Source organism: Vipera berus (genome assembly GCF_964194415.1).
Source record: "Vipera berus genome assembly, chromosome: 6".
NCBI classification, from domain to species: Eukaryota; Metazoa; Chordata; class Lepidosauria; order Squamata; family Viperidae; genus Vipera; species Vipera berus.
The window spans coordinates 61,424,885-61,452,574 of NC_138208.1; the positions used below are offsets into that span (position 1 = coordinate 61,424,885).

Here is a 27,690-nt window from a genome sequence, read left to right on the forward strand (position 1 = left end):
TAGAACTTGCAATAGCTTGTTAATCTGCATGGACACATCAACTAAGCAGTTTTTCCTGTGAAAAGAAAAATACATTTTGGAGAAATTCAGTTTAAAGAAATGTGTGGAATTTTAGTCTTGGGGCAGATGAACTTAATGTTAGAGGTTAATGGGGAGTTTCCTGTCAACTATTCACTGTATAGCACTCTATCAAACATGGCAGAGAAATTCTGGATATATTCTGTTTGAAATGGCTGTATAGGCAGTCCTTACTTACCAACTACCTTGTTCAGTAACCATTCAAAGTTACAGTGGTGCTAAAAACATAATTACATTTGCAACCAGTGCCTTCATTTACAAACTGTGTCTTTCAGTCACATGATTGTCATTACAGCCAATACATGTTGTCATGTGCCTGAACATTTATTCTTTTCTCCAGCCTTGCAGAGCAGAGAGATTAGAGATGAAGGGATTGCAAATGAGCAAGTAGGCTCATATTACAGGAAAGTGCTGACACTGGCAGCTATGAATGGGATACCCAAACAACCCAGTGCACTGCACAATGTGCCTGCTTATTCTTTTGTAATTCCTTCCACTCCAATTTTTCTGCAACGAGAGGGAAGAAAAAAAAACCAAGCCATATAGGCAATGTCTCCTGTGCCTGACCCTTTTTCCTCCATCCCCCCTTATCACTTGCTTGCTTTGTATTTGTTCAGTTTCATTTTGCCTATAACCGAAATGTCAGAAGCTTCATTACTTCTAGTTGCCTCACTATACTACATGATAGTAATCAATTGATCATTTAGGTCTGGATGTTAAGCAAGGTTGAACCTAGTTATTAGAAGGATGTCACATTACTGGGGAATAATAGTTTAGATTGGTAAATTAAAATAATTATACTCAAAAGCAGTGACATTTTTCTTTTGGTCCCATGAAAATTTCATGAATATATGCATTTTTTTTAAAGAATTTTATTGGATTTTATAGGATTAGGAAAAAAATAGGGTCAGGATTGGGGTTGGTGTTTAGGGTGGGGTTGGGATCGGGGTTGAGATTAGGACAGGGTTGGGGTCAACATTGGGGTTATCCCTCAGTAACTTTTTCAATATTTAGCAAACAGAATATTCTGTTTGCTAAATATTGCTACATATGTTTAGCTAACAATAATTAATATAGTAATAGATAACAATAGTAAGTATGATTAGTTATCATAGACAATATTAATCAATGTATAGCATTCTTCTTACTAATATGTATTCAAAAGAACATATCTCATTCCTTTCTTCCTAGTTCGTTTTCTTAACCATTGATAAAAATTATCCCATGTTCTAAAGTAAACTGACTCTTCTTTCTCTTTAATCTCTAAAGTCAATCTATCCATTTCTCCACATTCTAAAATTTTCTTTAGTACCTCTTTAGTTGGTAAGTTTTCATTTTTCCAATATTGGGCAAATACAATTCTCGCTGCTGTTAATACATATAATAAATATTTGCTCTCCTCATAGTTAGCTCCTAATATTCCTAACAAAAACAGTTCTGGTTTGAATTCTATCTGTTTTTTAATCATCATTTCCAACCATACGTGTATCTTAACCCAAAACCTTTTTGCTTTAGGGCATGTCCACCAGATATGATAGTAAGTAGCTGGCCTTTGTTTACATTTCCAACAATTATTTGAAATATTTTTAAACATTTTCGCTAATCTTACTGGTGTCATATGCCATCTATAAAACATTTTGTAGAGGTTTTCCTTATATGGCACTGCTTTAGTTAATATTTCTATCCCATAGTTTTGCCAGTCTTCCAAATCTATAGAATATCCAAAGTTCTTTGCCCATGTTTATCATTGTTTCTTTTACTTGTTCTTCTTCCATGTTTAAATTTAGCAGAAATTTATAAAGTTTCTTAATCAACTTTTCATCTGTTTTTAGCAATATTTGATCAAATTCTCTGTTCTTTATAAAATCTTGTTGTTTTCTTATCTTTGTCATATCTCGTTTGAATTTGCAAATATGGCCACCACGCTAGATCAATACCTTGTCGTTGTAAATCTTGTCTATCTTTCAGTTTTCCTTCATTATCCAAGATATCTTTATAAGTCACGACTTTGTCGTAGTTAATTAAATTTGGGTAAGCAAAAGCTTCCATTGTTGAAAGCCATTCAGGTAACTTAATATAAATATAAGTGTTATCCATTCTTTAAGTCATGTTAAAATAGCTGCTTAATAATAATAGTCTTCAGTCCAGGAGTCCAAATCCTCCACTATCTCTGGCTTCTTGTAACATTTTCATTTTAATTAGTGCTTTTTTCCCTTGCCAGATAAATCTCAATATTGTTGCATTCAAGTCATCAAAAAACTTTTCCCAATTTTACAGGAATCTTTTGGAATAAGAAGAGTATTTTCGGTAAGATATTCATTTTCACTGTAGCTATTCTTCCTAACATTGACAGTTGGAGATTTTTCCAGTTTTTCAAATCCAGTTTTATTTGTTTTAACAATCTTTCATAGTTATTTTCTTTTAGTGTTGCACATTTTGCTGTTAAATAGATTCCCAAGTACCGTATATACTTGAGTATAAGCCGACTCGAGTATAAGCCGAGACCCCCAATTTCACCCCCAAAAACTGGAAAAAGTTATTGACTCGAGTATAAGCCGATCCGCCGTTCTGCAAGCCTCTGCCGCCAGCAGAGGCTCGATCCGCCATTTTGCAAGCCTGAATACACAGGAATACCCTGTGTGGCCAAGGCTCGTCGGCAGGTCTCCGTTCCTCCTGCCGACCTTTGGGGAGGTTTGGGCACCTCCCCAAACCTCCCCAAACGTCGGCAGGTCTCCGTTCCTCCTGCCGACCTTTGGGGAGGTTTGGGCGCCTCCCCAAACCTCGGCAGGTCTCCGTTCCTCCTGCCGACCTTTGGGGAGGTTTGGGCGCCTCCCCAAACCTCCCCAAACCTCGGCAGGTCTCCGTTCCTCCGCGCAGACCTGCCGACCTTTGGGGAGGTTTGGGCGCCTCCCCAAACGTCCCCAAACCTCGGCAGGTCTCCGTTCCTGTTTGGGGAGGTTTGGGCGCCTCCCCAAACCTCCCCAAACCTCGGCAGGTCTCCGTTCCTCCGCGCAGACCTGCCGACGTTTGGGGAGGTTTGGGGAGGCGCCCAAACCTCCCCAAAGATCGGCAGGAAGAACGGAGACCTGCCGAGGTTTGGGGAGGTTTGGGGAGGCGCCCAAACCTCCCCAAACAGGAACGGAGACCTGCCGAGGTTTGGGGAGGTTTGGGGAGGCGCCCAAACCTCCCCAAACGTCGGCAGGTCTGCGCGGAGGAACGGAGACCTGCCGAGGTTTGGGGAGGTTTGGGGAGGCGCCCAAACCTCCCCAAACAGGAACGGAGACCTGCCGAGGTTTGGGGACGTTTGGGGAGGCGCCCAAACCTCCCCAAAGGTCGGCAGGTCTGCGCGGAGGAACGGAGACCTGCCGAGGTTTGGGGAGGTTTGGGGAGGCGCCCAAACCTCCCCAAACAGGAACGGAGACCTGCCGAGGTTTGGGGACGTTTGGGGAGGCGCCCAAACCTCCCCAAAGGTCGGCAGGTCTGCGCGGAGGAACGGAGACCTGCCGAGGTTTGGGGAGGTTTGGGGAGGCGCCCAAACCTCCCCAAACAGGAACGGAGACCTGCCGAGGTTTGGGGACGTTTGGGGAGGCGCCCAAACCTCCCCAAAGGTCGGCAGGTCTGCGCGGAGGAACGGAGACCTGCCGAGGTTTGGGGACGTTTGGGGAGGCGCCCAAACCTCCCCAAAGGTCGGCAGGTCTGCGCGGAGGAACGGAGACCTGCCGAGGTTTGCGGACGTTTGGGGAGGCGCCCAAACCTCCCCAAACAGGAACGGAGACCTGCCGAGGTTTGGGGACGTTTGGGGAGGCGCCCAAACCTCCCCAAAGGTCGGCAGGTCTGCGCGGAGGAACGGAGACCTGCCGAGGTTTGGGGAGGCGCCCAAACCTCCCCAAACAGGAACGGAGACCTGCCGAGGTTTGGGGACGTTTGGGGAGGCGCCCAAACCTCCCCAAAGGTCGGCAGGTCTGCGCGGAGGAACGGAGACCTGCCGAGGTTTGGGGAGGCGCCCAAACCTCCCCAAACAGGAACGGAGACCTGCCGAGGTTTGGGGAGGTTTGGGGAGGCGCCCAAACCTCCCCAAAGGTCGGCAGGTCTGCGCGGAGGAACGGAGACCTGCCGAGGTTTGGGGAGGCGCCCAAACCTCCCCAAACAGGAACGGAGACCTGCCGAGGTTTGGGGACGTTTGGGGAGGCGCCCAAACCTCCCCAAAGGTCGGCAGGTCTGCGCGGAGGAACGGAGACCTGCCGAGGTTTGGGGAGGTTTGGGGAGGCGCCCAAACCTCCCCAAACAGGAACGGAGACCTGCCGAGGTTTGGGGACGTTTGGGGAGGCGCCCAAACCTCCCCAAAGGTCGGCAGGTCTGCGCGGAGGAACGGAGACCTGCCGAGGTTTGGGGAGGCGCCCAAACCTCCCCAAACAGGAACGGAGACCTGCCGAGGTTTGGGGAGGTTTGGGGAGGCGCCCAAACCTCCCCAAACAGGAACGGAGACCTGCCGAGGTTTGGGGACGTTTGGGGAGGCGCCCAAACCTCCCCAAAGGTCGGCAGGTCTGCGCGGAGGAACGGAGACCTGCCGAGGTTTGGGGAGGCGCCCAAACCTCCCCAAACAGGAACGGAGACCTGCCGAGGTTTGGGGAGGTTTGGGGAGGCGCCCAAACCTCCCCAAACGTCGGCAGGTCTGCGCGGAGGAACGGAGACCTGCCGAGGTTTGGGGAGGTTTGGGGAGGCGCCCAAACCTCCCCAAACAGGAACGGAGACCTGCCGAGGTTTGGGGACGTTTGGGGAGGCGCCCAAACCTCCCCAAAGGTCGGCAGGAAGAACGGAGACCTGCCGAGGTTTGGGGAGGTTTGGGGAGGCGCCCAAACCTCCCCAAACAGGAACGGAGACCTGGGGAGGTTTGGGGAGGCGCCCAAACCTTCCCAAACGTCGGCAGGTCTGCGCGGAGGAACGGAGACCTGCCGAGGTTTGGGGAGGCGCCCAAACCTCCCCAAAGGTCGGCAGGAGGAACGGAGACCTGCCGAGGTTTGGGGAGGTTTGGGGAGGCGCCCAAACCTCCCCAAAGGTCGGCAGGAGGAACGGAGACCTGCCGAGGTTTGGGGAGGTTTGGGGAGGCGCCCAAACCTCCCCAAACGTCGGCAGGTCTGTGCGGAGGAACGGAGACCTGCCGAGGTTTGGGGAGGCGCCCAAACCTCCCCAAACGTCGGCAAGTCTCCGTTCCTCCGCGCCCTGCCTGCCTGCTTCTTTCCGCTGCGGAAAGAAGCAGGCAGGCAAGGCGCGGAGTTTGGGGAGGTGCGCGCGCACCTCCCCAAACCTCCCCAAACTTCGGCAGGTCTCGGACGGCGGTGGCTTGGGAGAGGTGCGGGCGATCCCGGAAGCACCAAAGCCTCGGCCGTGCACAAGTCCTCGGTAAGTTTTTTTTGTTGACTGGAGTATAAGCCGAAGTGGAATTTTTCAGCCCAAAAAGTGGGCTGAAAAATTCGGCTTATACTCAAGTATATACGGTACTAACTATTTGCAGATTTGTCTTTTTTGTAAATTGACTTTTTAGTTTATCTGTTAGGTTCTTTGTCAATATTTTAGTCTTTTTTCTATTTATTTTCAGACCTGCCATTTCTCCAAAGCTTTCTATTTTCTCCAACAATTTAGTGCTTGTTTTAAGTGGATGAAGAGATTAACATATGATGCAGTAAGGCAAACCAAGTATTAGGACACCTTGCTCCACTCATAATGTAAGGCAGTACTGATCCGCACAGAGAAGCATTTCATACAAAGCATATTCATCCCCACCCTATGTTACCAGTACCAAACATGCACACTTACAACAAAACGTAAATGAAAGTTAATCACCACAGAAATGAGATGCTTGAGGACAGCTGCTGGAGTGACCAGAAGAGATAAAATCAGAAATGAGACCAGAAGAGAAAAAAATTGGCAATCTTTAATTACATACAAAAACAGCAAATAAACTGGCTTGCTCACCTGGAGTGGGATTTCATACCATACAAGGCATATACAAAAAGAGGAGAAGGTCAGAGAACAGCAGCAGACAGACTCAGAAGAAGATGAAGAAAACATCAAAGACATTCTGTAACAACTTCAATTAATAACGATTGAGACCGCCAAAAGAGCAAGAGCAGAATTTTGTATCTCCCTAAAGACCCGAAACTGTAAAAAAAGGAAGTAAAGAAGAAGAATCACTAAATAGAGCATAATCCACTACCTGTGGGAAATATTCCTGAAGCCTCTTAATAGAATTGACTTATATCAGAAATCTTTAGGGGAAATGACGTTAATAGTCTGATAATAGGGCAATGTAGGGAATGGATCCCGAGTAATTAATTTGTATATATGTATTATTTTTAATGTGTGTTTACAACATGCAGAAAACAGATTTATTTACTCTGCAAGGTATTGAGGTCTGTATATTAAAAATTATTGTTGTTTGAGTTTGAAAATAAAAAGGTATTTTGAAGTGCCCAGAGGTAGAAACATAGATCTGTTTGCAGCTCCTTTAATGAAATGCATCTTTTCTTGGAATTATCAGTTTAGTGTAGTGGTGAAGGTGCTGGCCTAGAAACCAAGAGATTCTGAAAGTGACTTTTGATCCCCTCCCCACCATAGGCAAGCTAAGCTTTATTGGTGGCCTCCTTGGATAAAGTATCATGCCAGAGAAGAAGCGCAAGGGGTGCATGTTTCTTCATTTTTCTAGGTAGCATGTGAAGGTAGAAAATGCTATTTATGTGATTTTCAGAAGAGGGGGGGGGGGAAATAAAAGAAGTAGATTGGTTAAGAATAGCTAATACCATGTTTAATGTTTTAACTATGTGGTTTTGACTGCTTGTTTTTACGTTCTCTATTATCTTGTAAGAAAAAAATGGTACATTCTGAAAGCAAAACTTGGTTAAATTCTCAAGAGGGGGAGATATGTCCTCAAATACAGCTTCTTGGCTTCACGCCGGTTGATCTTAACTGCACTTTCACATATAATTGTGTGTATCTGTGAGACCTAATAAGCATTTATATATCCAAATGTTCTTGGCAGAATCTGGAACAGTAATTCAGAGTGACTTCTTAATTGATTGTCATCTTCATTGGACATAGTGTACTTGAACATTGAATTTTTGACAATTTATTAGATTGCTCAAACAACTTACTAGTTATTAGATATATTTTTAGTAATCACAAGTACAGTGCCTGGATGAGATAGGGAAGCCATTTGCCTCCAGAATATAATTCTCTTCTCTTCCCCTCCCCTCCCCTCCCCAAGCTTATAGTAGTAATTACTGTGGTTAACTCTGATAGTTTCTCCAGCCTTCATTTTCTATTCCTGCATCTATACTTCATGGTATAGCAAAGTTTATGCACAAGCAACAGACACTTGTAAAAATATATGGTCTGTACATGCAAATCTGTTAGGACAGGGCTTTTCAACCAGTGGTACCAGTACCACCTGTGATACATTGGCACCTGGCAGGTGGTATGCGACCATCCTAGAAAAGTGGTAGCGGGGGAAGGGAATGAGCTGAACCGATGGCAGCACTCCACAACCCTGAGTGAGAGATGGCTGGAGCTGCAGGGCTGTCAGGGCTGAGCAGAAGCGTCAGGATCAGCGCTAGGCTCCAGCTGGAGCTCAGCACTGATCCTGGCGCTTCTGCTGAGCCCAGAAGAAGCACCGATCAGCTGGAATGTTGCAGCATCCCCAGGGTCTTGTGGTTTACATTCACATACTTTACAACTGATTCATATTTATGACGGTCACAGTGTCCCAGGGTCATGTGAAGTGACCAAAACCTGCTGCAACCACCCAGCAGACGGGGGGGGGGAATAAAAACCAAACACCCCCCCACCCCATCCCTACTGCCAATCCTCAACAGAAATGCTCACAAGAATAGAAACCTCAGACAGGAGGAAGAGCGCCGCCGGGCAGGCAGGGAGGCAAGTGTCTTGCTCGGCTGTGGCTTGGGGGGCACTTTTTCAGTGCCATTGTAACTTCAAACAGTCACTAAGTGAACTGTTGTAAGTTGAGGACTACCTGTACTTCATCACTTTTTTCCTTTTTCCTTTTTTTTGTCATTAAGTTTTTGACACCTTGCTAGGCGACTGGTGGTACTCGGATGTTGCCATATCCTAAAAGTGGTACAATTGGTGAAAAGGTTGAAAAGCCCTGTGTTAGGAGAGTAGGAACTGCTGCAGAGCGTTTCAGTGTTTAGGCCGAAATGCAGATTCCCAAGCTGATTGTCTTTTCTGCTTTTAGAGAAATTTCTTTTTGGCCATCTGTCCACCATTGCAAGGAAACTCCTGAGCTGCTTGAGCAGCTGCAGCCAGTTGTCAGGAAGAATAAACTGCACACTCTGTGCAGGCATGTACAGTAAATGTTATATTAAATATTTTATTCTAAAAGTTATCAGGACCAAATGACTTATGAAAAAGTTCCAAGTTGAAATAGTTTCTGATAGCTTAAATAATTCCTATGAAGATAGAGTGAAAGCCTTTAAACTTGTACAGGTAGTCCTTGCTTAACAGCTGCCTCGTTTAGTGACCAGAGTGATGAAAAACATTATCAGTCCTAAAAAATTATGATCTTCGTAGATATGTAAAGCAAAGGAATACTGAAGTAAGTTCGTAAGCATAGTCCCAGTTTCACTTAGTGATCATTTAATGATTGAGTTGCTGTCCCAGTTGTGATTGTTCAGTGAGAAATACATGTATTCCCTCTTGTTTTCATAGTAATCAGAGTGTAATTATTTGGAGAAGCCTTATATATTTGGGGTTTTCAACCTGAAATTTAAAAGGGGCAAATGCTTTGTTCTTGTTCAGCAGTAAGATCTTTTTGTCCCTAGAGACAAACTGGAAATTTCCCAAGGATGAAATTGCTCCCTTCTTTCCTTTGTAGAGGCAGTTGTTTAAGAAATTATTTTGCTAGAGCATTATATTTGTAGTAATTATTTCTTACTTTCTAAGTGAAATGCTGCTAAATGTTGTAACCCAAACCTAGCAACTCAAAAGCCTACATATATTTGTGCAAAGATTTAATGACAACCTTTGCCAAAGTAGAGTGCACTAGATAGTTCTTTGGAAATTAAAAAAAAAGTTGTAAGGAATATTTAAAAGTACTCTGGATATATGATTATTTTCTTTTAGGCTAAATAATTATGTAGAGCTTTTATTTTTATTCTTTTATTTTACAGATTGGCCCGAAGGAGAGGAGTGTAATATTTTTATTCATGGAACTATTAAAGGTGAAATCTTGAAAGATGTAAAGATGCTTGCAATTCTGTTTTTCATGTCCAGAAGCATTCCATAAGTGGAACTTAATAGGTCTGAAATAAATTTAGAACTCATTCTGTTATTATAGATTAGAGTTTCTTTAATTTTTTTCCCCACAAGATCATACCAACTTTTAAAAATTATGGAGGACTCCAGAAGAGCTTTTGTTTGAGTTATCAATATTTACCATATTAAAATTAATACATTAGCTGGTGCTCTCATGATTGATGAGATTTTAATACTATTTTCAACATAGGCAGGCAAATAATTTTGATTTTGTAACCCCCAAGAGAGACTCTGCCCCCAGGGTCCTAGCACCACACATTAAGAAACACTGTTGTAGATTAATGTATTACTGATACAATGGCTCAGTTGCATTGTAATGTTTAAGAGTAAACTATTCTTTGCACAATAGTTGTACAAAGAATTTAGTAAGTTATGTTTTTATTTAACTTAGTTTAGTGACTTTACTCCAGATGCTATAATTTAATATTAGTTAAGTTTGGATTAGGTAGGAGTTTTCATGTTTGTTGATCCCATGTTTTCATGTCATGTTTGTGGACATAGAAGTTTTAGATTTGGAAACAAAGAAGGCTGGAACTGTATCACGTAGTGTTGCTGGCTTGACAAATGTTTGAGCTCTGAGTAGAGAAACCAACTGCATACTATTTTGGGTGAATGAGGTTAGCTATTAGTGCATACAGCTTCCATCAGTCATTGTGTTGATTGTGAAGATTGAGCCTCAGTCTCATTACTGCATGCATGCATATACATTCATTCCATAATGAAAGAAAGACTTTTCTCTGCCTGAACTTGCTGCTGACAAGAGTTTGGCTAGAAGCTTATTGATTCTGATCTTTAGATGTCTACGTTTTAGATGTATCTGTCTCTTTTATCTGCTTAACCCCTGCGTGAGCTCAGCTTCAAGCTATAAACTGGCACTCAAGAGCGAAGGTTCAACCGGACATTTTGAGCCATATATATTGGCCTTTACTTAAGTTTAACAACTCTGCACAACCCTGAGGGAATATTCTGATCCTGGGATTTTCTTCAACATGCTGGACAAAATAAAAACTCTCCAACCTACTTATGGTGGAATTGTGCCATTTGCAGAGATTGTATTAAAGGATGTAAAGAATGCAGGTTTGAGTCAGGACTCCTACCACTGTTTGAGGGAAGGTTAGTGAGCTCTGTTTTGCTTATATTAGGAGGACTCTTAAAACTTACCATTCATGTCTATTGAGGGTCTTCTTGTAAGTTTGTTATAATACTTTACAGTGAATTTATTTGTATTGGTAGTGCTTAAGATGTCTTTTAATTTCTGCTAGAAGATGCTCTTTGTTCAGTTTTATCGTAATCTCTTATGAGCGGGTGTATGTGAGAATCTAAATTAGGTTATACCCTTTAGTCTTTACAAGGCTTTCTTGTTTCAGTAGTAAGGGACAGAAGTGATACAAGATGTTTGGATATTGATTAGAGGAAGAAACAAAAATAATTATAGTAAAAGATAATGAACATTAATCTCATCTAATTGGGGATGTTGCAGTGGATGATTCATGGCAGTTAGGGATACGGGGATGGATGATAGAACCTCATGACAGCAACCCAAAAGCCTACATTGAGAGAAATAGTTGGAATAGCTGTGCAAGAAATCTAGACTGCCGTCGTATGTGTTAGCTAAAAATAAATTCATTGGAATGAAATGGGGAATTTGATGGAACAGAAATACCCTAGACAGGGCTTTGAAGCAGTCCCAGACCCGAGGGTGAGCTTCACCAAATCTAACTCATTATGTTTAAATACTGTAGTTCTGATTCAGACCCGGTGGAATAAAATAGTAACTTAATGCTTAAATATTCATGATTCAAATAACTACATACGTTCCTTATAAAAGATTAACCAGCTTGTAATTATTAAGTATTACTAGGTAAAAACATGTTTCTGCCAGATTTTATTGCTATAAGGCATACTATATATATCCTCTATAAAAATGCAAATATTGCCCAACTTTTTCAAAAAGTGCCCTTTTCTACATTGGATAGATTTAAATAGTAGCAGTTGCTTATTGAATGTTATGTTATTAAGGACAACAACCATATTTTTGAAATCAGCTTAATTTGGAAGAATTAAAACGAAGTTATCCACAGATAATATTATATTTGAAGGTCTGTCATTTAAGGAACATTGTATATGATGATATATTTGATTGTGTTTCAGTGAAAGTTATCAAAAATTCTAATTGCTAATGCAATTCTCATTTTATGTTTTATGGATAAAATAGCAGATTGTAACCAGATTATATCCATATCTTTATTTTAGTTTGGCTATTTCCAAGTATTTTTATGAAAATTTGGCACTGAGTCAGTTTAAGATACTAGTTTTGAATCATGTCAACAAAAGCTTATTTAATATCAAGTAACTTTATATCACTTCTTTAGCAATAAAGGTAAAGGTAAAGGTTCCCCCGCACATGCATGCTAGTTGTTTCTGACTAGGGGCCAGTGCTCATCTCCGTTTCAAAGCCGAAGAGACAATGCTTGTCCAAGGACATCTCCGTGGTCATGTGGCCGACATGACTGGACGCCAAAGGCGCACGGAACGCTGTTACCTTCCCACCTTAGTGGTCCCTATTTGTCTACTTGCATTTTTACGTGCTTTCGAACTGCTAGGTTGGCAGAAGCTGGGACGAGTAACAGGCACTCACTCTGTTACGCGGCACTCGTGATTCGACCCGCCAAACTGCCAACCTTCTGATCGACAGGCTCAGCATCCTAACCCACTGAGCCACCGCGTCCCTTTAGTAATAAAAGGGAAGTGAAAAAGTGAATAGTTTCAATAAATATGTCTTTATGTCTCTTATTCACAAATGCCTTTTAAATATTGTTTTAGAAAGTTTAAAATGAATAAATATTTTTTTAAAAATGGATATCTACAAATTAACTATTAACTGACATTAGTTTTTCCCAGCTTTTTTTACCCTGGAGGAACTTGTAAGATAATTTTCAGGTCTTAGGGAACCCCAACATAAAAATCAGAAAACATATACAAACTTCTTCAGTTACAGTCTCCCGAGTGGAGAAAGGGTGGTTTACAGATTCTTAGTCATAAAGCTGAGTTCCAAATGGGAACTATCATCTATGAACTGCTGCTAAGCAAGTCCTGATTAAACTTTATTTCTCAAAGTAGCATTGCTGTCCTTTGTAGGGAGAATTGCAGCTTTGTTGAGGCTTGATCAGTTGTTTTATATAGCCAGCAAAAATGGAAGAACAACATTTCAAAATGAAGACGCTGTTGGAAAATTGACCTGCATATATGTGAGTGTTCATATATTTCCAGAGCTAAAGCAGAGTGACTTTCTTCAGAGCAGAAGGATTAATATAATGCAATTTATGGGAATTAGTTAGGAAAAAATAAAACATCACACATAACAGGAGTAAATGTTATGTCAAAATCATTTAAAAATCATTGTGAACAACCGACTTGCAAAGTACAGAATTCTTAGCTGAAGTTACAGTGCAATCCTGCATAGGCTCCAGGCCAAGGCAAGTATTTGGAAGTTAGTTAAAGCATAGAGTGATGGCAATTTCATACTAATAGAATGAAATTAGCAAGAATTAGCAAGCCTTGTCTAAGGAGGTCTCCAGTTTTATTTTAAGTCATTTTCTAGTAAAACATTGAACATGCCATGGTTGCTATATAAATCTTGGGATGAGCTGATTGTCATGGTTGTGATTACAGAAGGTAATACCTGTTATTTTATTTCATGTCTGCTTTTGTGTTTGGTTCAAATAGAAAATGATCCATTTTGTGTTGTACTAACATTCTGTGATAGGAAATGTTATGTTCTGTAACTCGATTTGCTATTTACCATTATAAATGGGGCTTATGTAGGTTGAAGTCGATAAAGTTAAAATAACTGGATGACAGTAGCTGCCTACTGTTGAACTAAACCAAATATCTTCTTTATGAAAACCAGAACACATTTTAAGCAAACTAAACATAACTTTCCATTTTGTAGCAATAACTGTTTCTATGTTAAATTAATGCAAGAATGGAATGTAAGTGGTAACTTATTATAGCAGAGCCAATTACTTCCTTCAAAATATGCAATTTTCTGTTGCAAATATAAGCCTGATGAACTGTCAACTCATATACAAAACAAAACAATTTGAAATATAATGATAATATTACCTGTTCAGTTAAGTTCGAATCTTGGCGATTGTGTGATATGGTTCCTCAGATGCAGATGGCAACAATGAAAGCTTCAAGGGTTAAAATTTGCCAACAATTCCTGTCATACTTGGAGAATGAAAATGAAGAGTTTTTTCACAGTGTCATGAATTCTGACAAAAGAATGCTGACTGAGGCATCAGTCCATAGAATATAATTAATAAAACTTCATCTGTCTGTCTGTCTGTCTGTCTGTCTCTCATGTGTGTGTGTGTGATAAAAACACAGACTTTTTATTATGATGCAACAGGCCTCACACTTCATGAGCTGCTCAAGAAGCAATTGCAAAATAAGATCTTAATGTTTTATCCCATTTGACAAACAGTCCAGATTTGGTACAATGCTATGTCCCCAAATTGAAGGAATATTGTGCCTACATGGACTCAAATGAAAAAGTGAAAAGAACTTGACAATGTGGTTGAAGATAAAAAGTGCACAGTTCTTTTATTCATTACCCATCTTTGGCAGAAGAGTATGGCAAATGATAGTGATTATTTGGAGAAGTAAATGCAGATAACGAGAACTTATTTCGAAGATTTTTTTTGCTTTGTTTATTAAAATCTCTTTAAAATTATAGGAGTGGAGACATTTTTCAGTCAACCTATGTATTTAAAAGAAATAAAAATTAGTTCATTGATAGTTGCAGTGTACTGTTTCTTTTTTAAAATTTTATTCAACTTATCAAAGTACAAAATGAAAATGAAAGTACACGTAGTCCTCGATTTAACAATCGTTCATTTAGTTACTGTTTGAAGTTACAATGCCACTGAAAAATGTGACATATGACCATTTTTCACACAACCATTGCAGCTTAGGGTTGAACTGTAGAGTCACTGATGATGTTATCTAGTTTGGTAATAAACATCTGCAAGAAAACCACCAAGCTCAGAGAGCATCAAAGACCCCACATATTCATACTCTAAATTCTATTTAGAGTATGTTACTGAAAATAAATTTAGAGAATGAATATGTGGGATCTGTGGTGGTCTCTGAGCTTGGTTCATTTTCTTCTAGAGCTTCATTATTATATCACTATAAACAGTGCAGTTTCAAATTCATTTTTTACAAAGTCAAACCTTTAAGATTTTTGACTAAACATTCCAGTGTAAACATGTAAACCAATGATAGGTGTGGGCTTCTGGCTTCAACTCTTCTTTGTCCTTGAGGGTAGGTTCACTTTGATTAAAGTATATTATTTTACCATTGACCTCACCATCATTTTTTTCCAAAAAAAGGCTTCCTGAGGTGATATTTCTCATCTACATCTGCCTGTTTCTCATCTACATCTGCCTATTCCACATGGTCTAATAGGGTCACCATGCACCGCTTAACATTAATGTGGCACACCGGCCAAACCAGACACTCCGTACCAAGTTGATGCGCCCAAAAGAACATCTATCTGAAAAAGAAAAATATCTATAGGGTGTGATGCAATGACTGCCAATGTAGCTATATCGGAGAAACATCCAAACAAAACGGCCAATGAGCAGAGCACGGAACCAAACAGGCTTACCAACAGTTTTTCAAACCTTCAATGTTTTTTCTCTGATGACGCTGGCAGAGGACCAGCGAAAGCTTAGATTAGGTAGATATACTTTAAACAGTTACTTTTTATTGCTTATTATGATCTTTTAGCAATAAATGACTGTTTTATCCATCCCGGTGTTCGAAGATTTTATACTTTAAGTAAATATGCCTGGGATTCATATTTTTAAAATTATTAAGAATAACTATGGACGAGCAGTATTGCTCCAAGCTAGAAGGTGGGAAAAACTTGCAAAAAGAGACTATTTGCTATCAAAAATTAAGATTTTTACATGACTGTATTCGCAGTGATCTACCACCCAAATCGCTTCGTAGAAGATCAATTGTTGACTCACACTTCATGAGAAGGCCAGGCGATAATCCGGCAGTTCTAGTGGCGGACATTACATGCTTTAATCAACGATCATCACAGACGCATTAAAACCTGGACAATAGAGATTCAGAAACGCCAAGAATTCTGCCAAACCACATTATTGCCTCAGCATTTTGACAGGTTATATGGATAACGCCAACACAAGACTGAAATACTGCATTAAAAAAATGGAGTATTTGAGAAAAGCAGATAACCACAATAATGCCAACAGGCTTGTCCATAATATATCATTAAGAACCCTGACTAACAAACAAACAAACCAGACTGCTACAATGGGACACGGGCCTCAACCTTATGAATGCATGTCCAATTGATTTTGTGACGGCCATAGAACCAACACTACAACGTATTACAATTAACGAAGAGATTAAAAACTCAATTAGGCAACGAATCACAGGACTACTCATGGCCCATAGACCACACCATATTCTATCAAAAATGGAGAGGGAGGCACTAGAAGAACTACGTAGGGACAAATCCATTGTCATTTTACCAGCAGATAAGGGCAGGGCACTGTAGTCATGGATAAATCTGAATACAATTATAAGGCTCAATACTTACTTGAAGACATTAATGCATACAAAGTGGTCACAAAGGACCCAATGACATCAGTCAGAAATCAGCTTAATAAAATACTGTTGTTGTTAGCTGCAAAGTCGTGTCGCGACCCTATAGACAACATTCCTCCAGGCCTTCCTGTCCTCTACCATCTTCTGGAGTCCACTTAAGCTCACGCCTACTGCTTCAGTGACTCCATCCAGCCACCTCATTCTCTGTCGTCCCCTTCTTCTATTGCCCTCGATCTTTCCCAGCATTAGGCTCTTCTCCAGTGAGTCCTTCCTTCTCATTAGGTGTCCAAAGTATTTGAGTTTTAGCTTCAGGATCTGGCCTTCTAAAGAGCAGTCAGGATTGATCTCCTCTAGGACTGACCGGTTTGATCGCCTTGCAGTCCAAGGGACTCGCAGGAGTCTTCTCCAGCACCATAGTTCAAAGGCCTCAATTCTTTGGCGCTCAGCCTTTCTTATGGTCCAACTTTCACTGCCATACATTGCAACTGGGAAGACCATAGCCTTGACTATACGCACTTTTGTTGACAGGGTGATGTCTCTGCTTTTTAGTGTGCTGTCTAGATTTGCCATGGCTTTCCTCCCCAGGAGCAAGCGTCTTTTAATTTCTTGGCTACAGTCCCCATCTGCAGTGATCTTGGAGCCCAGGAAAATAAAATCTGTCACTACCTCCATTTCTTCCCCATCTATTTGCCAGGAATTGAGAGGGCCAGATGCCATGATCTTGGTTTTCTTAATGTTAAGTTTCAACCCAAGTTTTGCACTCTCCTTCTTCACCCGCAACAAGAGGCTCTTTAGTTCTTCTTCACTTTCTGCCATTAGAGTGGTATCATCTGCGTATTTTAGGTTGTTGATATTTCTTCCAGCAATCTTAATTCCAACTTTTGATTCATCTAGCCCTGCCTTTCTCATGATGTGCTCTGCATATAAGTTAAATAGGCAGGGCGACAGTATACAGCCTTGCCGGACTCCTTTCCCAATTTTGAACCAATCAGTGGTTCCATGTCCAGTTCTCACTGTTGCTTCTTGACCCGCATATAGGTTTCTCAAGAGACAAATAAGATGGTCTGGTACTCCCATCTCTTTAAGAACTTGCCACAGTTTGTTATGATCCACACAATCAAAGGCTTTAGCATAGTCAATGAAGCAGAAGTAGATGTTTTTCTGTTTTAGCATCTTGTTTTAGCATCCATTTCCCCAGCTATTAAGATTCCACTGGATCATTCTGTTGTTGATCAGCACAGGGTTGCAGATGCAGCTTTAGTTCTGACTCGTTCTTGGATAAACTGTTCCTCCTCAAAGGGGATACTTCAACAATAGGTTGTTGAGTTCTTTCCCTAATAGCCTTTGGCTATGGCCTAGAGTTCATTTCTGCCTCTCCTTTGGGAGTCATCCAAGATGTATGGAAAGATAGATGCACTCAGTCAGATATCATCAGTTCACTTCAAGTGAGAACAAGTGGAAGTCCTTGCTTTCCTCTTCTACAGTGGTGCTTGAAAGAGAGTCTAGATAGAAGTACTTGGTCATTCATTCTAATGCTTTCTGCCAGCATAATTGCATCAATAGAGGCAAGCTTAGTTCCAGATTATTGGGAGATACTTTCTATTTAGCTGAAACTGTAGGTTCCATGCCTCTTTTATTATGCAAGGTTTTTCACAACTGTACAGACAGCACCCGATTAGTTCTGTAGTGATTGTATCAGATGTAGATGTACATTTGCCTCTTCTCTCAGTTCTTTGGCTTCTGATCAGGTAGGACCTTTGGTCCATATAACAACACTACAATTTTGTATCTGACTGTAATTTATTCTCAAGCTTCTGGCATGATGTACATTTCAAATTCTCAATATTGTTAACATTTTCATTATAAGTGAACTATTTCATATCCTTTGTGTAGAAGGAGGGATTCTTCCTTATGATTGTTTTGTCTCCCATATTTATGAAATTCCTATTGCAATTAAAATGAAGAAGCTTGTCATTATAAATTTAACCTTGCTTATAGCTTCAGTAGCTTTATTTTATCTCTTGAACTTTGGTTAAATCAATTTTGAAAGTCAATATATTTCTCTTCTTTTGTTTTTCACATTTCATAGTACCTCTTGTTCTTTTCTTAGCATTTTACAGTATCTTTTGAGCTATTGGTCAGCCATATTGTCCAAACTCTCACTTGGAAGGGAACTATTTTGATTGCAGTCACAACTGGCTTTTGAATGAGTGGACTTTGTGCTTTCTGTGCTGAAAAAGAAAAGCTGGACCTTAATAAAAAAAAATATTTTCTTCCAAGGTGGTCTTGGACTTCCATTTACTCTGCAAGCACTCACTGTTCTCTAGATGTATATCTGTTCCATCCTATCTTACTTTATGATGCCATCTTCTTGTACAGGACTTGCTGATGGTTGCAGAAAGAGATCCATTATCTCATTTGCATGTTTTGCCAAAAATAGGAAGATAGGAACATAAATAGGAACAGGCACTGCCCACTATTCTGAAAATTCACATAGAGAGGTTCTAAAAACCTGGAATGTTCCTGCCTCCTTGAACAAATCCTATACTTCCCAAATAAGGTGCTGTAATAGATTTTGAGTTGTTGCAGTTGACTGTTGCAAAAATCTGAAGGGCTAGCGACTGTTCATAACTATTCAGTGAAAAAAATGTTTCACCCCATCTAATGCCAGATACGTATGGTCACTGAACAATCTGTTGATTAAAAGACTAGGGTTTGGAATCTCAGCCAGGAGGTTTGTTTGTCCAAAAAATGAAAAGCAAAAATAATATCAATAGCACCCAATATTGGTTTAGCGTAAACCAAGAAATCACTTTTGCAAACAACACAGAATGTAACAGAATTTTGTACTGTAAAATAAGAATGTGTGAGAAGCAGTAGCCTTATAGCCCCTATAAAAGAACAATCATTTAAATTTTTATCTATATCTAATGTAATAAATACTTTCAGCATATCTGCAGGTCTTCTATATTTTTGTCTGGTTAGAATGGATGTTTTCACTTCCTATGCAAACAGTTTGTCATTACAATTTTGATCCACCCTCTCAGTACAATGTAGCAATCAAGTGAAGCCACTATCAGTAATTTCATAATTTTATGGTTTCACATATAAAATTAATATGCTGTTAAAATGATTACAGAGTAAATATAAGGAAATACTATGCTTTAATAAATTTGAATGTTTGCACTGCTATAAAGTTCTATTTTTGCCGAAAGAAAATATCACACCTATCCATCTCTAATTATTTTTCTAAGTCTGTTCAGTTAATCAGAATATGCTTAGAGTGTAAATGTATCTGAGAATGAATTTTGTAAGTCTTAGGAAGTCGAACTTTTAAAAATTGTGAATAGCCGATTAATTAATATTAATAGTAGATTGTTAGTCACAGTTTTAGAGTGTATCTTCCCAAGCATCTCTGCAGAAATTGCTAGTTTGTATTTTTTTAATGTCTTAGAAGAGAAATATACAGGCATAATCATTAAATGTATTTCATTAATTTAATTATTAGAATTAATTTCCTTATCCAGTCCCAATGTTTTATTTGATCTGTTCCTTCCTTTATATATGAGGATAATCCCTGGTTTGGAAAATGTGTGTGCCTTCCTTACTGTGATGTCCAAATGACTGCTTATCTGCTCCTGAATAAGTTAGACCCATAAGGAGAAAAAATATGGTCTGCTTAGCAAGATATACACACTTCTATTTTGTTTTGTTTGTCCCAAGAGAGAAGCTATTAAATCAGGTTAGTCAAAAATTCTGACTTCCTTGTCATCCATACTTACATTGTGAATGTCACAACTTCACAGTTGAAACATTATAGTTTCAATGACATTAATGTTATGAAATTCTTTAAGAAAAATGATTTTCTAATTCTTTTCCTAGAAATATTGGTACCATATATACTCATGGATAAGATGAGAATTTTAGATCCCCAGTTATACCCCTCCCCCAACAAATAGGCTTGGCTTATCCATAGATAGGTTTACCTATGAATATACAGGTAGTCCTCCCTTACCAACCACAATTGAAACCAGCAACTCTGTTGCTAAGCAGTGTGATTGTAAAGTAAAATGCGAAATAACTATTCTGATTTACAATGTAAGTTATGATGTAACTTCCTGCTTGCTTCCCCACTGCATTTGTGTGTTGGAAGCCAGCAGTGAAGCTTGCAAAGAGCAAATGACCGTAACTTTGAGGACTCATCATAACTCTCCTTTTGCAGCATTGTCATAACTGAACAGGCAGTCAGTAACAAGGACTACTCATGGACCTTTATATGGTAATAGTTTTTAAAAGTGTCCATGAATGTTTGCAGATAAATGCATCTGCGGATAAACCAACCCTCAAAGTTTTAACTAAAATAGCATGAAAAATGCAAGACCACTGATAAGCCAATTGTGAAAATTAAATCATGAAAATTTTGAGAGTTAGCTTATCCACAGATGGCACATTTTTCATTGTATTTTGGTTAAAATTTCAAGGGTTAGATAAGCCTACCTATGAATATATATGGAATATTTTATATCTGTGCTTTTTCTGTTCTTTGACAGTGAAGAATAAATTGCCTTTGACCAAGAACTACAATAGTAGGAATGAAACAACAAAGAATGTTTTCTGTGCTATATGTTCCTAATCAGGAAGACCTAAAAGTTCTCTTAACTCTTGAAATGAAAAAAAAAAAGATTTCTGGAATGAACATGCATGCATGCAAATACAAATGGAAGGAAGGAAGGAAGGAAGGAAGGAAGGAAGGAAGGAAGGAAGGAAGGAAGGAAGGAAGGGAGGGAATAGCAATAGTAGTGTAATCTGCAGATGTGAATGAAATAAGCCTCATGGATATCCACTCGTCATAAGTGTTAGTGTATGTCAGAAGTAGGTAATCTTGGTAACTTTCAGACTTAAGTTTCATCATGGATCAGCTTCATCTAGGTGCCAAGATGGGAGGATTGTGGGAATTACCCCAAATAGGCATCTTCTAGGGGTTTTCTGAACTATGTTTATATTAAGTGATATTTTAGCAACCATTGTTTCAATAACATCCTATTGGAGCAGTATCACTTTGTGTAGTGTCTTCTTGTTTTCTAGTTTCATGATTTGCAACTCTATTTGTTAGTATAGGAATTCTTGAGTAATGGCCTATTTTCATACTTTGTGGATTTTTAAAATCAGCCTACTAAAATGCTTTGTAACTTCCTCTCCCACCGTCCGCTGCAGAATACGGAAACCTTGTTGCTGAGGCCACTTCTGCAATTTGCAAGTGTTGGGTGGGGATTACAGCTTCTCTGCTCCTTGCTAATGTTCTTGAGATAGAAGAAAATAAAAATGAACAGGAAAATGTGCTCTGCACTGTATATCATACAGTGATTTGCTCCTCATTTACTTCTTTGTCTGCCTTATGCAGTGCTACAGTTGAAGCTCCAGCAGCGACGGACACGTGAAGAGCTGGTTAGTCAAGGGATCATGCCTCGTAAGTATAACTTCAAGTTTGTTATTCCTCTTTGAGACATTTCCACTCAGATGAAAGAATTTTTTTTGAAATGTGTGGCCTTGTAAGATCTGTTTGTTCTCTGTGAAGAATTTCTGAGCTTCAGGCATAAGCCATTTTTAATTTTTGATACTCAACACACTAGCCACTGCTTTCTGAACATTTATACAATGTAAAAAAGTAGTACTATACAAAAAGAATATATGGCAAGTTGTTGCCATCCTCAAAACATTTTAAATGTTGCATTCACATTATCATTTCCTTAGCATGTTTCCTGTTTAATACACTGCTGTCTTGCTTGAATTGTAAACATGGCTGCACACTTGCTTAGTAGTATGCTGATAGGTAAATTACAAAGTTAATTTTTCTGCATTTGCAACACAGTCACACTGAAGAACTATTGTACATCAGAGTCACTAGATAACAGAGGTTTTGCAAAGTGGCCGGCTACAGCATTTAGTTCATCAGATACAGGGAAAGAGAATGATGAAATGAATACATGCAGGATTAATTAATGTTTTTAAAATTACTTTCACATGCGAAAAACTACTATAGAACACTAAAGCAAGAATTTTAGGTATTAAATGCAGCAATAATGCTTCAGCAAGTAGTAAAGCAGAAATTTCTTCCGTTTTGGTGTTTGGTGTGAAGCCTGCAGAAAGGGTGTTAAGGGCTGTTGAGTAATCAGGTGCCCAACACATCTACACTTTGTTGCACTTTATAGTATGAGCTACATACTTTCATTTGCAGTTTAGAAAGAATTTCCTTCTTTCAGATTAAACCACACATTTTTGTTTTGTTTTGTAAGATCTAGCTATTGTGGAAATATGTTTTTTTGTTTATTGATTTGTTACAAACATGTACTTAAAAATAGCTCTTGGATCTGTGAATATTAAAAAATAAAAAGGAAAATTCAAGTTTGTTCACCCCGTTAATTAAAATGTTTTATTGCTTTTATTGTATTGTAAGCCACCCACAGTTGCTTGGATATTGAGATGGGGGCCATATGAATTTAATATTAATAAATAAGTTTAGATTTATGATGATTACTTTATCTAGATTTGCTTTCTCTTTTGTATAAGGGACACACATTTTTTAAAAGAATGTGCTTGTGTATAAAAATTGTCAGATTTTAAAATGTTGTTTTATGCTGTAATTGTAAATTGTATTCATATATGCTTTCCACTTTTATTAGAATTTGGAGGGATAAATTACCTATTGATTGTGTGCAGGTGCCTTGTCTCTTTTTTAATAACAGGCTTTCATAAGCCTCTGAGGAATCACATTATGGTTAAATTGCTTGAAACAAAGTAGGCTCCAGCTGCTGCTTTTGAATGCCAGGTTGGTGTGCAAATAATTTACCCTTATCCACAATCTAATCTAGTTGTGGATAAGGGTAACAGTCTGGCATGCATAACTAAGACCTGAGAGTGTCCTGAGAGGGAGGTTCTCCCGCTCGGAAATATGACCCCTTGGGTTTCAGGTTTGGCACTAGCCAAGACCTTGGGAGGGGTGTGGTTATTGTCAATAATGCGTCATTGAGGGTTCTTAGAGGCTCTGTGGTCAATGATATCAAAAGCCACTTACAGTTCAAGGTGCACAAGGGTGGATGTGCCATCTCCATTCCTATTCCAACACAGGTCAGCTACAAACATGAAACAAGACTTTTTCTGTATGAAACCCTGACCCTAAATTTGACTTAAACAGGTTTAGATAATTCATTACTTTCATATTCTTAACTGCAGACTGACCATCAGCTTTTCTATAACATTCAACCTAAAAGGGAAAGTTTGACAACATAACAATAGTTACCTAAAATCATTGGGTCTAAAGACTTCTTCTTTAGGAGAGGAATACCACTGCTTCTTTCAAGGAGAGAAGTATTACCCCCTCCCTTTATACATATATATGAAAAATTTCTTAAAATGGTGTAAAATGTGAGTTTCTGTAAGTGCCATGGTGAGCAAACACCTTGCTAGCAAGATAGCTTTCTAAGTAGAATTGTCCCTGAATGTTTGATTTGAAATAGTATAATCTCTCCAGAATGAAGGAGAAATCATTGAGATCATCCATTATTATCCAGGTGGCTCTGAACAGCTGTTCCTCATGAGTAGACTGCAAAAACTTGTCATTTTTACTTTTACTTTATGACTGGAATGACTGAGAGTCGGGATTTACATCAAGCTCAGACTCACAAAACAGCCTTTATGGACACTAAACTTGATTGAGCTTCATATGTTAATTACTTTTGGGTTGGTTTTTTTTTGAATTATTTGCAAATTGGAGAGATTAAGACCCTAGGGGACTATAGGGAATTTTGAATTATAGTTTTGTATTATTTAGAAGATGCTTTCTCATGGGAAAATGGATATTGTTTTCATTTTTTTTATGATAAGGAGACCTTGAAGGCTGGACGCTAGAGCCAGATGATAAAGAAAATGGAGCAAAAATGCTTAGTGCAAACTTTTGAATTCTTTTCAACTAAGCCTTTGGGTAGATACTTGTTAAAATTGACAAAGCATATTCTAATAAAGTTGTAAAACAAGATTGAGCTGCAATGGATGTTTATGAAATTAATTTGAAAGAGGATGTAAATGTAATACAAATGAATCTGGATGACTTATTCCATAAAGGAGATGAATTGATATTAAATCAGGAAACTGATTTGGATCATTTTTTTCTTCTCAATATGTAAGAACTTTTTTAAAAGCTGACAAACAAAAGGATTAATTTTACTTATCTATACAAGAGAAATCTATTGGAAGTTTGAAAGGATTTTTTGCTTTGAAACATAGATGAGCAGCAAATTACCTCCGGGATTTTTTTTGAAGGTGTAAAAGAATACTTTTAAAAAATCAGGGAAGGTTTATAATATTGGCTTGCTCAATCAGAGTTAAAAGAATGAAGGCTATTGCTAAGCACATTGATTTGTGCTTTAGATTGTAAGCCGCCCTGAGTCTTCGGAGAAGGGCGGGATATAAATGGGATTAAAAATAAATAAAATAAAAATAATATTTGGTTGCCCTTACTGGACTTTTGTTGACAAAGATTGATTGGCCGAGTATTTGGACTTTGTTTTCCTTATTTGAGAAATGAGCTACAGGGAGAAGAGAGATTATATTTCATTTTTAAGATGATGATAAGCTCTTAAAATTGTTTTTACCTTATGGAATGAAGGGGAAAGTTACATCTTTTTCCCCCCTCTTTTCCTTTCTTTTCCTTATTCATACAACTCCCCCCTTTTTTGTATTTTTCTGTTTGTAGTTTGTTTTGACTTTGAGGATTTACATGTATAATCCTCAAATATTTGAAAAAAGGTGGAAAATGATTAATAAATTTATACATAATGGAGAAAAAGCAAAAAAATATATTCAAAGACCCTCCTTCAAAATCCCAGTGAAAGAGGCCTTGGAATTCTAAATATTAAATCTTATTGCGATAACATGTTTCACTTGTTCAAGTTAGAACAACGAACCTCTTGGTTAATAATTGAATGTATAAGTAAACCTTTTATATTTCATCATATGGGAGCAAAGTTGGGAAATCAAAGCACTTTAATGTTTGAAAGATTCATATTTAAAAATATATTCTTCTTATTTATATAAAAAAGAAGCATTCTTTAAAAATTAAACTTGAAAAAATTAAATCATCCTTCTAGAATAACCAAACATGGGTGTTACTACAGTTCATAACTTCCTACTTATAACTAAAAAACATATTAAAGCCGTGCTTTTAAAAAGCCTTTCAGCTTTATAACTGACATGGTAAAATTGTTTGACATTTCTGGGCCATTTATTATGTCCTTTTTATACAGCCAAGAAAAATGGATGGAAACTGATAATACATATTCACTGATTCTTTTCAAATTCTGCCTTCATTTGTGAAAATGTTATGGGAGAAATAGAGAGAAACTTGTTCATTTTTGGCATTTTCAAAAGTCAAGTATGAAATTTTCTTTGTCACAGTGCCAGCACTAGAAAGAACTATAAACCAGAGTGTTTTTCCAAAGAAATTCTCATGAGGATATGAAAGCATTTCCCTCCGGAGTGTTTGCTAAATGGCAGTTTGCTAGTTAGCTATCATTTCTTCTGGATGGTTTGGAAAAATGAACAGGCTGCATTGCTGAGATCCATTTGTATATAAAATATGGGATCACAGCCCCATGACTACATATGGCCTTTGAATCTCCTTTTTTTCTATAACCTCTGGAATCATTTTGCCAAATTTCAGTGGTGGTGTTATTGGAAATTAGAAGGGTTGGGATGAGAATCATGGCAAAACTATGATAGAAGTTTTTTTCTATCCCCCCCACCAAAAAAAACCCAGGAAAAAATTGGGAAATCCTGACTGTTTTATGATATGATTCTATGCCTATTGCATTATTCTTCAGCTTGCCTTGGCCGTCACTCACCCCACAAATTTTGTATACAATCTCAGGATAACAAAAAGTTTCCAAGTAGGTAGGAAATGTATTGTATAGTGGAGTCAAATTGGCTATGCTCATGTACTTCAGAAACTACACGTCTTTCTTCCTTCAATAGCAAGGAAGCCATCTCCAGGATCAATATCCATCCATTATCCATCATTTCTCACCTCTTAGTTCAGAATGTGTCTGTCTGTTTATTTACTAAATAGAGTTATGTGGCATACAGTGACTCCAAGCAGTACGTAGCATTACAAATCAACTACAGGTAGTCTTTGATTTACAACCATTTGTTTAGTGACCAGAGATAGTACGACACTGAAAAAAGTGACACTTATGACTGTTGCAGTCATAAGTCAGTCACATGATCAAAATTTGGATGCTTGGCAATTAGTATGTATTCACGATGGTTGCAGTGTCCGAAGTTTATGTGACCACCTTTTGCAACTTCCGACAAGCAAAGTCAATGGGGAAGCCAGATTTTCTGAATAACTGTGTTACTAACAACTGCAGTGATTTACTTGCTTTTCTTTATGGCAAGAAAAAACAAAAAATGGGGCAAAATTCACTTAACTGTCTTGCTTAGTAATGGATATTTTGGGCTCAATTGGGATCGTAAGTCGAGGATTACCTGTATATAAAACTCAGAAGCCTCAGCAACAAACACAATCATACAAGCCACTTCTATTAGCCTTGGAAGATACTCCATACAAGAAGCAGACTCAAGTGAACCAACTATATTTTATTGTAAAGTTTTATTAACAGAATCATCCATGTCTGAAAAGTACCTTTCTCCTCTGTCATCTTTACAGCACAAGAAACTAGATTGTCACACACATATTCCTTCTGTGGGCTAAGCTTCCTCTTATCTGACCATTGACCTGGGTGCAGATATTCATTCTTTCTCCCAAGATCATTCTCACACCCCATTACAATATCTTTCTTCTATATTGGAAGCATTTTGGAAAGGATACTTGCAATAGAAGGTATTTTTGTGAGCTGAATTATAGCATCCAGTGAAGATTCTCTCCCCTAGAATATTCCCCCCCTCCAAATACTCATCCTATTATTTTACTTCACTATAAACATTTCCCCCACTGGTTCCAAATAGGAAACTTAATTTTATCCTAGCTGTTGGTTCATTCACAGTGCATCAGCTATGTTCATTAGCAAGCCTTTCTAAACCAGAAATTGGTTTCACCTAAATAAAAGGACTAATTAATTAATTCATATTATTGTTTCAGAACATATGAGAATATACCTGTTCTAAATGGATTTCTATAGTTTTGTCTTCCTTTTTGCCTTTTACTCAGGCTAGATCGAGTCAGTTCCCCCCCCGACAATGCTTAATGAATAAGTACATATCAACCTACTTAGTATATGTCAGATTTTCCCCCACTATGTATAACGAAACAATAGGAGCTGTTCAATTTACTGTTATAAAAATCACGCTTATTCAACAAAATAAACAGCTGTATGGTGTATTCTTGTTACCTACGGCAACACCTGCGGCCGGCGTCAACTTCCCTCCGTCCAGTGCGCTCCCACAGAGAGGGCCTCCTCAGGGTGCCTCCGATCAAAGAATGTCGATTGGTGGCCCCCAGGGGGAGAGCATTCTCTGTGGGCGCACCAGACCTATGGAACCGCTTGCCGGTTGAGCTCCGGATGGCCCCTGACCTTCGCTCCTTCCGGCGCGATCTCAAAACCTTCCTTTTTGAACAAGCTG

The 27,690-nt window shown here is 39.0% G+C and overlaps 1 protein-coding gene across 4 annotated transcripts in view; it reads left to right on the plus strand.

The window, feature by feature from the left end:
• Positions 1 to 27,690, plus strand: part of MRTFA (myocardin related transcription factor A) — a 72,631-nt gene that overhangs the window by 19,546 nt on the left and 25,395 nt on the right. For 3 of the 4 annotated variants that reach the window (XM_081331739.1, XM_081331738.1, XM_081331741.1), the window contains exon 3: positions 21,458 to 21,523. In XM_081331739.1, the coding sequence (XP_081187865.1) occupies positions 21,517 to 21,523 (7 nt within the window). In that variant the 5' untranslated portion in view covers positions 21,458 to 21,516. Of the gene's footprint in view, positions 1 to 9,260; positions 9,312 to 21,457; positions 21,524 to 27,690 lie in introns of all 4 variants that reach the window. The other variant, XM_081331740.1, reaches the window with a different exon arrangement.